At 41.0% G+C, this 13756-nt stretch overlaps 1 protein-coding gene across 1 annotated transcript in view; it reads right to left on the reverse strand.

The window, feature by feature from the left end:
- The window catches only part of FAM228B (family with sequence similarity 228 member B), a 51009-nt gene that overhangs the window by 16997 nt on the left and 20256 nt on the right, over positions 1 to 13756 (reverse strand). The window contains 3 exon segments of the mRNA XM_015433944.4: positions 5864 to 6020; positions 6115 to 6202; positions 12597 to 12677. Of these exon segments, the coding sequence (XP_015289430.3) occupies positions 5864 to 6020; positions 6115 to 6202; positions 12597 to 12677 (326 nt within the window).

Genomic DNA, 13756 nt, shown 5'->3' on the forward strand with positions numbered 1-13756 from the left:
ATCAGTGGTGGCCTGGCAGAATCCCCATAGACCAGTGGTGGCGGTGGCCACAGGAAGAGGATTCTCAGCATGTGGAAAGGGGAGGGAAGAGTGGGAAGGATTTTGTATTGTGGTGTGAATGCCAGCTTAGCTGCAGTAGAAAAGAACATCAGGTAAACTGCTAAGGTTTTTTTACTTCAAGCCCTGGCTCCCAGACAGCATCTCTGGACATGCCCAGGACCTGGGGGAACTCACACCCTGAAGGGAAAGGCCTTGCACAAGACCCAGTGCTGTACTGTCTTCAGGTCTGACCCAATGCAGCACCAGTAATGGTGGCCACAGGGGTACTTGCATCACGACACCCGCAGCTCCAGGTGGCTCAGCACAGAGAGAGAGACTCTTTGTTTGGGAGAAGGTGGGGGTAAATATCAGGAGTCTCTGCCTAGTAACCAGATAACTCTTCTGGATCTTATCAAAGTCCACCAAGGCAATACCTCTATGAGTCTGCAAAAACCACAGTATTATTGGGCTTGGGGCCCAAATGCCCTCAAACACCTGGAAAGCCTTCCCAAGGACAAACCCAGGATGTAAAGACTACATTACCTAACTCTTCAATGCTCAGACACCGATGAATATCTATAAGCATCAACACCATCCAGGAAAATATAGGCATACCAAATGAACTGAACAAGGCACTAGGGACGAATCCCAGAGAAAAAGAGATATATGACCTTTCAAACAGAGAATTCAAAATAGCTATTCTGAAGAAACTCAAAGAAATTCATGATAACGCAGAGAAGGAATTCAGAATTCTATCAGACAAATTTGATAGAATTATTTCAAGAAATTGAAATAATTACAAAGAATTGGCTAGGCACAGTGGCTCATGGCTGTAATCCCAGTACTTTGGGAGGCCAAGGTGGGCAGATTACCTGAGGTCAGGAGATTGAGACCAGCCTGGCCAACATGGTGAAACCCTGTCTCTACTAAAAATACAAAAATTAGCCAGGTGTGGTGGCACACACCTGTAATCCCAGCTACTCAGAAGGCTGAGGCAGGAGAATTGCTTAAGTCTATGAGATGGAGGTTGCAGTGAGCCAAGATCATGCCACTGCACTACAGCCTTGCCAACAGAGTGAGACACTGTCTCAAAATAAATAAATAAATAAAAATAAAAATACAAAAATTAGCCAGGTGTAATGGTGCGTGCCTGTAATACTAGCTAAGTCAGGGAACTGAGGCAGGAGAATTGCTTGAACCCAGGAGGCAGAGGTTGCAGTGAACCGAGATTGCACCACTGCACTCTAACCTGGGGGAAAGAGCAAGACTCCATCTCAAAAAAAAAAAAAAAAAATTGTCTGGGGCCACACAGAAACACATAAAATACACAGCATTAATGATAGCTAATGAGCTTAAAAAAAAAAATTCACCAAAAATTATAATGAGGCCAGGTGCAGTGGCTCATGCCTGTAATCCCAGAACTTTGGGAGGCTGAGGTGGGTGGATCACCTGACGTCAAGAGTTCGAGACCAACCTGGCAAACATGGTGAAACCCCATCTCTACTAAAAATACAAAAAATTAGCCGGGCGTGGTGGCAGGTGCCTGTAGTTACTCAGGAGGCTGAGGCACGAGAATCACTTGAACCCGAGAGACAGAGGTTGCAGTGAGCCGAGATTGCGCCACTGCACTCCACCCTAGGTGACAGAGCAAGACTGTCTCAAAAAAAAAAAAAAAAAAAAAATCAAGCAGAAATTCTAGAGCTGAAAAATGCAACTGACATGCTGAAGAATACATCAGAGGCTTTTAATAGCAGAATTGACCAAACAGAAAAAAGTATTAGTGAGCTTGGAGACAGGCTATTTGAAAATAGACATTCAGAGAAGACAAAAGAAAAAAAATAAAAAACAGTGAAGCACATCTGTAAGATCAGAAAATAGCCTCAAAAGTACAAATCTAAGAGTTACTGGCCTTACAGGGGAGATAGAGACAGAAGTAGAAAGTTTATTCAAAGGGATAATAACAGAAAACTTCCCAAGCCTAGAGAAAGGTATCAACATTCAAGTAGAGAAAGTCATAGAACACCAAGCAGATTTAACCAAAGGAAGACTACCTCTAGGCATTTAATAATCAAACTCCTAAAGATCAAGAATAAAGAAAGGATCCTAAAAGCATCAAGAGGAAAGAAACAAGTAACATACAATAGAGCTCCACTATGTCTGGCGGCAGACTTTTCAGTGGAAACCTTACAGGCCAGGAGAGAGTGGCAGGACATATTTAAAGTGCTAACATGGCCAGACATGGTGGCTCACGCCTGTAATCTGAGGATTTGGAGAGGCTGAAGCAGGTGGATCACTTGAGGTCAGGAGTTCAAGACCAGCCTGGCCAATGTGGAGAAACTCCATCACTATTAAAAATACAAAAATTAGCCGGGTATGGTGGTGCACAGCTGTAATCCCAGCTACTCGGGAGGCTGAGGCACAAGAATCACTGGAACCTGGGAGGCAGAGGTTGCAGTCAGCTGAGATTATGCCACTGCACTCCAGCCTGGATGACAGAGTGAGACTCTGTCTCTAAAATAAAATACAAAGAAAAGAAAAGAAAAGAAAGTGCTGACTGAAACTTTTATCCTAGAATAGTATTATCCAGAAAAAAAAAAAAATCGTTCAGGCATGAAGGAGAAACAAAGACCTTCCCAGACAAACAAAAGCTGAGGGATTTCATCAACACCAAACCTATCCTATATGAAATGCTAAAGGGAGTTCTTTAATCTGAAAGAAAGGGATGTTAATGAGCAAGAAGAAATCATCTCAAAATACAAAACTCACTGGTAATAGTAAGCACACAGAAAAGCACAGAATAATATAACACTGCAACGGTGGTGTGTAAACTACTCTTATCTTAAATAGAAAGACTAAATGATGAACCAGTCAAAAATAATTACAACAACTTTTCAAAAAATAGTACAATAAGACACAAAGAGGAACAACAAGAAGTTAAAAAGCAGGGAGACAAAGTTAAAGTGTAAAGTTTTCACTAGTTTTCTTTTTGTGTGTTTGTATATGCAATCAGTTTTAAGTTGTCATCAGTTAAAAATAATGGGTTACAAGATAGCATTTACAAGCCTCATAGTAACCACAAATCAAAAAACTAACAACAGACTTACAAAATATAAAAAGAAAGAAAGCAGGCCAGGCGCGGTGGCTCACACTCCCGATGCACACAGAAACCAATACTATGGCATTAGATTTTTGAGAGAAGAAAAGCCTTATTACAAATCAACCAACAAGCTGGGCGCAATGGCTCACACCTGTAATCCCACACTTTGGGCGGCCAAAGTGGGTGGATCACCTGAGGTCAGGAGTTTGAGACCAGCCTGACCAATATGGTAAAACCCTGTCTCTACTAAAAATACAAAACTCAGCTGGGTGGGGTGGCATGTGCCTGTAGTCACAGCTACTCAAGAGGCTGAGACAGGAGAATTGCTTGAACCCGCGAGGCAGAGGCCACTGCACTCTGACCTGGGCGATAAAGCAAGACTCTGTCTCAAAAAAAGAAAAAAAAAAAAAAACTACAATGAGACATCATCTCATCCCAGTTAAAATGGCTTACATCCAAAAGGCAGGCAATAACAAATGCTGGCAAGGGTGTAGAGAAAAGGGAATGCTTGTACTCTGTTGGTGGGAATGTAAATGGGTACAACTACTATGGAGAACAGTTTGGAGGAGTCTCAAAAAACTAAAAACAGACCTACCACATAATCCAGCAATCCCACTGTTGCATACATACTCAAAAGACAGGAAATCAATATATTGAAGAGATATCTGCACTCCCATGTTTGTTGCAGCACTGTTTACATTGGTCAAGATTTGGAAGCAACCTAAGTGTCCATCAACAGATGAATGGATAAAGAAAATGTATTCACACACAATGGAGTGTGTGTGAATTTGACCAATATTCACCCATAAAAAAGAATAAGATCCTGTTATTAGCAACAATATGGATGGAACTGGAGGTTATCGTGCTAAGTGAAATAAACCATGCACAGAAAGACAAATATCACATGTTATCACTTATTTGTGGAATCTAAAAATCAAAACAATTGAACTCATGGAGATGGAGAGCAGAAGGATGGTTACCAGAGGCTGGGAACTATATTGGGAGGGTAAAGGGTAAGTAGGGATGGGGCTAATGGGGACAAAAAAATAGCAAGAATGAGTAAGACCTCGTATATGATAGCACAACGAGGGGACTATAGTCAGTAATACTTTAACATACATTTTAAAATAACTAAAAGGGTATAACTGGATTCTTTGTAACATGAAGAATAAATCATTGAGGGGATGGATACCTCATTTTACATTATGTGATTATTATGAATTGCATGCCTGTATCAAAACATCTCATGGACCTCATAAATATATACACATACTATGTACCTACAAACACTAAAATTAAAAAAAAAAAAGATATCAAGACTCCTATTCCTATACTAAGCAGAAATCTGCTGTCATTGGAAGACAGACAGGAAAGTGCCATCCAAGAACAACCACAGATACAAGGTCAAGTTTGGCTGCCACAAGGATAAGGAAAAGGAACCACAGGAAAGTCCTGCTCCTGAGGCCTAAGCACACAGAGCTTGCCAAAACTGAAGCTCCATGAGAAAAACATAGGATATTCCTCTGCCTCCACCAGGAGCCTTGCAATAAGCAACATGCAACAGCGGTGTACTCCCGTGGGAGAGGCAAGAGCATGGGGAGAAGACCCCTCCACTTCTATGATGCCAGCTTGCAGGGATAGCTGAAAACTGAGGAAGGAGCAGAAACACTTGAGAAAATCCCTCTGGCACCCCACCCCCACTCTAAGCACAAGGAAAAGCAGCCCGGCCACTAGAGGTATTCAAGCCTGTGGTGCACTAAAGGTAACAATAGCAATAACAATACCCAAATCCAACTCAACTCCAACTAGATAAGGCTAATCCTCCACACTAATGCTTGACAGAAGAAAAGGCATATCCATTTCTAGACATAAATACTCCATGTACACTGTTCTTCTACATCAAATATCTGGCACTCAATAAAAAATTACAAGACATGCACAAAAAGCAAGGGAAAACAAGCCACTCTCAAGAGATAAAGGAATCAAGAGAACTAGATTCATAATGTTGGAATTACCAGATAGGGAGTTTTAAATAATTAATATGGTAAAGAATCTAGTGGAAAAGGTGGACAATATGCATGAACAGATGAAGAATTTCAGAATAAATAAAAACTATCTAAAAATTGAAATGGTAATGCTAGAAATTTGAAAATCATGGTATCAAAGATGAAGAGTTCCTTTGAAGGGCTCTTCAGCAGACAGGACACAGCTAAGGAAGAACAGTGAACTCAAAAACAAGTCAGAAATCATCCAACTGAAAAACAAATAAGGAAAAAAAGAGTGGAAAAACAGAACAGAGTAAGAGCTATGGCACTGTGAGACATCATCAAGTGATCTAATATACATATAATTGAAGTCTCAGAAGGAAGAAAAAAAGCAGAGAGAATGGGAAATAAGAAATATTTGAAGTGATAATGGTCTAGAATTTCCCCAAAATAATAAAAGATATAAAACTACACATATGAGAACCTCAGAGAACATTAAGATAGAAAGAAAAAAAATATATAGACAGATCATAATCTAGCTAAGGAAAACCAAAGAGAAAGAGAAAATCTTGAAAGTACCCAAGAAAAAAGAAACATCACATATGGAGAAATGAAGATAAGAATTATAGATTTTTTAAAAAATGAAAATTTTAAAAAATCATAACTATGAAAAATTTTATAACTGTCTCAAGAATTTTCAAGGTCCAAAAGGTTCTATAATTTCTAGTATATTAACCATTACCTTCTCCTTTTACAAAATTCACTTTCTATGTATCGTGTAGGCAGTTTCAGCCACTCATTTGGAGTCATAAAGTGCCTTGAATTAGAAATTTGTGGGAATCTGGAATGCAGCTGAGCCTTCTCAACTTCTTTGAATTCTTTTATTGAATATATTTTGCCTGCAGGAAGAATAAAAATCTAAATTAACATCCTTACATGCAACTGCCATTGCTCTTGGGCTATGAAATCATATAACAATCAGGAACTAAGTACCAGTCTCACACTGAAGAAGAGTTCTTTTTTCATTATCCTTGTCATATTGTGCTTTTTTCAAAGGGTCACGAAATGGTGGGATGGTAACCTACAAGAGAGGCACTTGTGTAAGGTCTGAGTTGCAAGGCTGAGTAGTAAACATTTTCAGTCTATTCGAAGCATCCACATACGGATGGCTCTTATGCTGGAAGGGTAAATAATATGGTATCTACAAATAGCTGGCTTACCATCATATTTGTTTAATATATTACAAAGAGATGGGGGTATATCAATACCTCTCTTAAGGCCCTCCAGTCAAAGAGACAAAGTTAGCTCTTGTTTCACTGTGGGTTCAATCTTCAAAAATTATTTTGTTGTTATCATATGTTCCCAAATTTAAAAAATTCCTTTCCCATGCACAAAAGAAAAAATATATCCATATATTCATCTTAATCCCTAACATTGATAATCAACAACATAACTAACATTACTGAAAACTTAACCAAGTTATTCAAAATATAGATCATTTGTGAGCCAAAGTATGGAAGCACTAAATATATGTTAATGGCCATAATTATCAATATCAAAATGACAGTTCTACATATGAAAACAGGATTCACGAACAACAACATTCATCATTTAGGCCTAGTCAGGGAAATTGTACCACAAGCTTAAAAGGTCACTCATGTATTTTTCTCATGCTCATCAGGCTAGTTTTTCAGGGGTAGTTATAATACACATCATGACTATTAGAGTTAAAATAAACGGTGATCAGACTGCCCAGTATAAGTTTGCTTCTACAGAAGTTATGAAGAGTGCTACTCATAAAATATTAAGAAAATATTAACTTGCTGTAAAAAGGAACAAAAAAAAGGTGCTATCATTTTCAGGTATTTGTATGTGACGTATTCACATATGAAGAGCAAATCAAATTTTAAATGACACTGGACTCTGCTGCTGGAGAGTTACTATGCTGCTCTGGAGGTGTCAGAGCCTTGCTTTTTGATGTTTCTTGTGTCCTTACACTGACATCTGTGCATCTGGGATAATAGAGGCTTCTTCCTGCTTTTTGGATTTGCGTCCACAGGGAAGGACTTTTTCCTGGAGATGTGTCTATGGTGTTGGATGGGTAGGACACTTTGGCCTTGATCCTGGGTACGTGTAGCAGTGTAGTCTCCATGATTTCTTTGAGTGCAAACAGCATCAGTGGTGTCTGTGTTTTCCTCGGTGGCTTAGGGTACAGTTATTGGAGGATGTGGTAAGGCTTTGCTGGGGATGGGGACATTAGGCAGGCCAGTCCCCAGCCTCAGTGGAAGCAGTGGCAGGCTGAGGGTGCCTGTCCTTGGTCTTCAGAGCAGTATACACTGGTACCGGTGTTACAGGTTCAGGTGGGCCAGTTCTTGGGTCTCCAGGTGGCTTGCTTGGGTGCATGCAGTGGCCGTGGTGGGCCAGGTGGATGAGCAGGTTCTTGAACCCCTGGGCAGCACTCATGGCATGGGCAATGGCAGTAGCAATGATGAGACAACCCTCTGTCTCCCAAGTGGTCTACATGGGTGTTGGCAGTGGCTGCAACAGGCTGGGTGAGCCAGTCTCCAGACCCGCAGTTGGCATGTGCAGGAGGGTGCCAGCTGTGGTGATAGCAGCAGGCTGGTGGGCTCTCACCAACGGTGGTGGATGGGGCAGGGCGATCCCCCAGCCCCCTGCAGAGTACTTGGGTAGGGGTGCTGGTGGTTGTGCTGTGGCCCTGCTGCTGTGGAGGGTGGGGTTGCTTTCAGTGGCAGCTGGCATAGGCAGGCAGTTAGGGAGTGTATGTTTCAGCCTAGGTGATGCTGCAGGTGGGGCCTGTCCTCTGGGCACAAGAAAGTGAGTCGTGGCCCCCGTGCTGAAGTCAGCAAGGTTGCTGCCAGCTGCTCACACCTCAGCCCTCTCCATCTGCAGGCATCCCCCATGTTAGTCTCAGGGCCGAGCAGGCTGCCTCACCTCCCTCTCCTTCCTCACCTTAAATGTTTCCTTGTCACTTCTCTGTGGAATTCCAGTGTTCCTCTTAGATGACGTGTTCCAAGTACAATTTTCTACTCGCTATTTTGGCCCTTCTGTGGAGGAGGCGAGTGTCAGATGCCTCAAGCCAGTTATCTTGAAGCTCTCCGACAGGGTCTTGCTCTGTCGCCCAGGCTAGAGTGCAGTAGCTCACTGCAGCTTCGACCTCCTAGGCTCAGGCCATCCTCCCACCTCCACCTCCCAAGTAGCTGGGACCACAGGTGTGCGCCACCATGTCCAGCTAATTTTTAAAATTTTTTGTAGAGACAGGATCTACCTATGTTGCCCAGGCTGGTCTTGAACTGCTGGGTTCAAGCCATGCTCCCACCTCAGCCTCTAAAGTGGTGGAAGTGGTGGTGGGATTACAGGCATGAGCCACCGTGCCTGGACCAAATTTGAAGTTTTAAATTGAAGATAGAAACAAAAAAAAATCTAAAGTTTTACCAACAATTATAAATCCGGAGATTCCTATCTCTACTGACAGCACTTGTACATCATAAATGGAGGTATTATAACCCAGTGGTTCTGAAACTTTTTTTTTTTTTTTGAGACAGAGTCTCACTCTGCTGTCAGGCTAGAGTGCAGTGGCGTGATCTTGGCTCACTGCAACCTCCTCCTCCTGGGTTCAAGTGATTCTCCTGCCTCAGCCTCCCAAGTAGCTGGGATTATAGGCGTGAGCCACTGCGCCCGGCCGAAACTATTCTATTTCAAAACGTTGTTGTTATATCCAAATAACGTTTGTGTATATGGCTTAGATCTATTGAAATTTACTATATTAGAAAATAAAACAGGAAATTTTAAATTGCTTATTAATTTTAAAATAATAATATGCCTATTGTTTAACATATCTTTCTACAAAAAATAACTCTATTTCCCAAAATAAAACAAAAAATGAGAAGAGTAACATTGTTTTACATTTTTGTAAACTTCTTTATGTATTGCTTAATAGAAGACAAGCGGATTCTCATATCTGCTTCTGCAAGCAATCTGTTGAGATTTGTTTAGTTGTTGTATACGAAGAAAATCCATATAGAGATATGTAGTTGAAAAAGGTAGGAGTATTTTAACAGCCTTTTAAGATCATTGTGGATATTTGTTTTTGATACTATACCCAAACTCAGTAAGAGATAGTTTCTTAAAGGTTAGTTACGATGTGGAATTTGAAACCATATCCATGAATTTTTCATACTCTTCTACTAAGTCCATTAGTCTATTTTGCACTTCAAATGAATCTTTTTCCAATGCATAATTTTGTAACATTTGGGGGGAAATTGGATCATGGAGTTAGGCAAGATCTTCCAAATGTTTGTACATTTCATTATTTAATATCAAAGAACCACATTCATTAATATCATTACCAATTTCATCAGTAAAGTCTTTTGAGTATTGGGACACTGTCACACTTCTGATGGTGAATATGAGTGTTCCAAAATTCCAAATGTTTTGCTTGAAAGCTCACCTTTTATCACTGGCAACAAATATTGCCAGTAGTTTTTCTCAAAGTGACAAGCTGACTTCATTCATTTTCCAGAAAATATCTGCCAAATACCCAAGACTTACTAACCATAGTTTGCAAGTCATTCTTTCAAGTAAACATGGTGTTTCACGAAAGAAATTTTAAAAAGCAGCCAGTTCAGCTCACAATTCAAGCAATCCTCCATATTTCAGTATGCAGCAGAAGTGCTCTTCACATACTCCTATTTCATCACAAAGAATATCTAAAAGATGTGTACTGAAGGAACAAGACTTAGTACTAAGTTAATAATTTTTAAGTAGAGCTGCACGAAGCACATGCAAAGAAATGCTGAAGATCCATCTGAAGGGAAGGAATCAAGCCTCTATGTTCCTAAAGTCAGATCTGTCCCACTCCCAGGAAAGGAAGATAGACAGGGTCATTTGGGTTGGTCTGAAGTCAGGTGTTCTGGGCCATCTCAAGCCCTACTGTTGAAAGAAGAGGCAGGACGAACCTTTTCTGTACTGGGGAAATTGAAAGGGGGAAAGGAGATAATGTTGGGTATCTCCACTTGATAACCCAGAACTGAGAATAAGGACAAGCTTACAGACTCTGCAGCAGCTCAGAAGCAGGGTCTGGGAGGTGCCAGGTCCATAAAGAGTACGGAGCAGGACACCAGGAGCCCAGCCTGTGGAGCCTACCAGAGACACTCTCAGGTGGAGTCTCTGCCAGACATGGGTAAGGACCTGGATCTGAAGACATGGAACAGCAATGCTGGGTCTACAAATGGGGCCAGCACCTGAGCTACAGCATGTGACCATAAGGAATAACAACCATAGTACAACCTGGACCTGGGACCAGAGATGTGCCCCACCAAGAACTGGGAGACTGCAGGACCATTTTGTAGGATGACACAAGCCCACAGCATGACGGTACAACTCAAGGTTGAATGTCTCCAAAAACAATTAATATTGGACTTCTCACTGATTTGCACACGTCAGGGCCAATATCAGTTCTAATAAAACCTCTCTAAAAAGGGTAAAAATTATCCCCTGAACACCATTTTAAAAAATAGTATCTACGCCGGGCACGGTGGCTCACACCTGTAATCCCAGCACTTTGGGAGGATGACGTGGGCGGATCCCGAGGTCAGGAGTTCAAGACCAGCCTGACCAACATGGTGAAAACCCGTCTCTACTAAAAATACAAAAATTAACCAGGCCTGGTGGTGTGAGCCTGTAATCCCAGTTACTCAGGAGGCTGAGGCAGGAGAATCGCTTGAACCCGGGAGGTGGAGGTTGCAGGAGCTGAGATCGCACCATTGCACTCCAGCCTGGGCAACAGAGTGAGACTCCATCTAAAAAAAAAAGAAAAAAAAGGGTATCTATTTCATACGTGCAATAAACCTTTTAAAATAATTTGTGTCACTAAATTAACTTGAATGCAATGCAATTATATTTTTTCAGCCATAAAATTTTTCTTTTTTTTCCCCCCCCAGACAGCGTCTTACTCACTCTGTTGCCCAGGCTGGAGTGCAGTGGCACTCAATCTTGACTTACTGCAGCCTCCACCTCCCAGGTTCATGTGATTCTCCTGCCTCAGCCTCCTGAGTAGCTCTGACTATAGGTGCATGCCACCACACCCAGCTAATTTTTGTACTTTTAGTAGAGACAGAATTTCACCATGTTGGTCAGGCTGGTCTTGAACTCCTGACCTCAGGTGATCGACCCACCTCAGCCTCCCAAAGTGCTGGGATTACAGGCATGAGCCACCACGCCCAGCTGCCATAAAATTTTTCTAGAGATCTATTGTACAACATGATGGCTATAGTTAATAACAAGGTATTGTATTCTTGAAAATTGCAAAGAGAGTAGATTTTATGTGTTCTCACTTAGAAAAAAGCCGGTGTTTGTGAAGCAATGTATGTTCATTGGTTTAGTCATTCCACAATGTACACATATTTCAAAACAACATTTTATACAAGATAAGGCCAGGCACAGTGGCTCAAGCCTATAATCACAGCACTTTGGGAGGCCAAGGAGGACAAATCACTTAAGGTCAGGAATTTGAGACCAGCCTGGCCACCACGGTGAAACCTAGTCTCTACTAAAAATACAAAAATTATCCGGGCGTGATGGCACATGCCTATAATCACAGTTACTCAGGAGGCTGAGGTGGGAGAATCTCTTGAACCCGGGAGGCGGAGGTTGCAATGAGCAGAGATCGCGCCACTGCACTCCAGCCTGGGTGACAGAGTGAGACTCTGTCTGAAAAAAACAAAACAAAACAAAACACCACATCTGTGCTCTGCTATTTACAGCTGGGTGACTTTGACAAGTGACCTGAGCCTCACTTGTCTCATCTGTGACTTACCTCATGCAGTAGCAGTGAAGATGAAATAAATGTGAAAAAAACCCTAAGACTTGGTTAATCCTTCAGTGCAAGGTTAATTAATTCTGCTATTAGTAACAGAATACCATGCAATGAAGACAATTATATATTTATATTTTGACAAAGAAGAAAATAAACTATTGAGGGAGGGGAAGCCCATTATAAAACCAAATGTAACTCCATTCTTATAAAATAAAAATGTGAATATATACACATATATAGAAAGAAATCTAGATAGATATACAGAAAACTGTTAATGAGTTAACATTATAATGAATTAATTCTGGGTAATGGAATTTTGGTTTTTTATTTTCTTAATTTGAAAATCAATTTTCTTATTTACCTATCATGAAAATGTGTTACTTTTGTAACAAATTTAAAAGTCTATGGAATTCTTAAACGCTACCTATTACCCAATCATTATCCAGTATTTTCCACTTTTGTGGAGATTTAATTTACTTTGGCCTTTGGCTTTTTGTTCCTTTCTAAGATCAGGCGATGGGAAACTATGCTTAAAATGTTACTGCACTTCTAGGGAGTTACTTTAGGACTGCTCATGTATTAGGGCTGCTCAAAACAACCAAACACATAATACCAAAGTTAAAAAAGAAATCTACCCTACCTTCAGAAAATTGGGATCCTTCTTGCTCATATAAAAGGGATCATACTCTTTTGGATCATAATGTTCTATAAATGCATTTCCCTATAGCAAGGAAATAAAACCACACACAAGAACAAGAGGTGCACAGTTAATTTTGAGTATATCAGGACTTGAGAGTCAAACACACAGTATCATTCTTATGCTTGAAAGCGGCATCAGTGATAAATGCAAAAAGAAAGAGAAGGCTACATTTGAAATTTAATTTATTCAACCAATAAGGTACAGTGAAGGAAGGAATCTACTTAAAATCTGTAAGATTTTAATAAAGAATTTTGGAACACTAAAAGATTTGGGAATTTGCTTTTAAATGCTTACTAGTCAAACATCTCAGATTTTTTTAAAATGCTAGAAGAACAGCTATATTTTAGAGCTTTGCAAATAATCAAGTTCCAGAACAAAATAAAAATATGTCCTGAAACCAGAGTCCAAATTATTTATTTATTTATTTTGTAATTTTTTTTTTTTTTTTTTGAGACAGAGTCTTGCTCCATCACCCAGGCTGGAGTACAGTGGTGTGATCTCGGCTCACTGCAATCTCCACCTCGCAGGTTCAAGCGATTCTCCTGCCTCAGCCTCCCAAGTAGCTGGGATTACAGGTGCCCACCACCATGCCCGGCTAATTTTTATATTTTTAGGAGAGACAGGGTATCACCATGTTGGCCAGGCTGGTCTCTAACTCCTGACTTCAGGTGATCCACCTGCTTCGGCCTCACAAAGTGCTGGGATTACAGGTGTGAGCCACGTACCCAGCCCAAACTTTTTAACTTGATAATTCAAATTAGCAATTACATGAGGAGGCCTGGGCCCAGTGGCTCACGCCCGTAATCCCAGCAGTTTGGGAGGCCGAGGCGGGTGGATTACCTGAAGTCAGGAGTTTGAGACCAGCCTGACCAACATGGAGAAACCCCATCTCTACTAAAAATACAAAATTAGCCAGTGTGGTGGCACATGCCTGTAATTCCAGCTACTTGGGAGGCTGAGGCAGGAGAATTCCTTGAAGCCGGGAGGCGGGGGTTTGCAGTGAACCGAGATTGCGCCATTGTACTCCAGCCTGGGCGACGATCAAAACTCCGTCTCAAATAATAATAATGATAATAATAATATTAATAATTACATGGGGA

The sequence above is a fragment of the Macaca fascicularis genome, chromosome 13 (genome assembly GCF_037993035.2).
Source record: "Macaca fascicularis isolate 582-1 chromosome 13, T2T-MFA8v1.1".
NCBI classification, from domain to species: domain Eukaryota; kingdom Metazoa; phylum Chordata; class Mammalia; order Primates; family Cercopithecidae; genus Macaca; species Macaca fascicularis.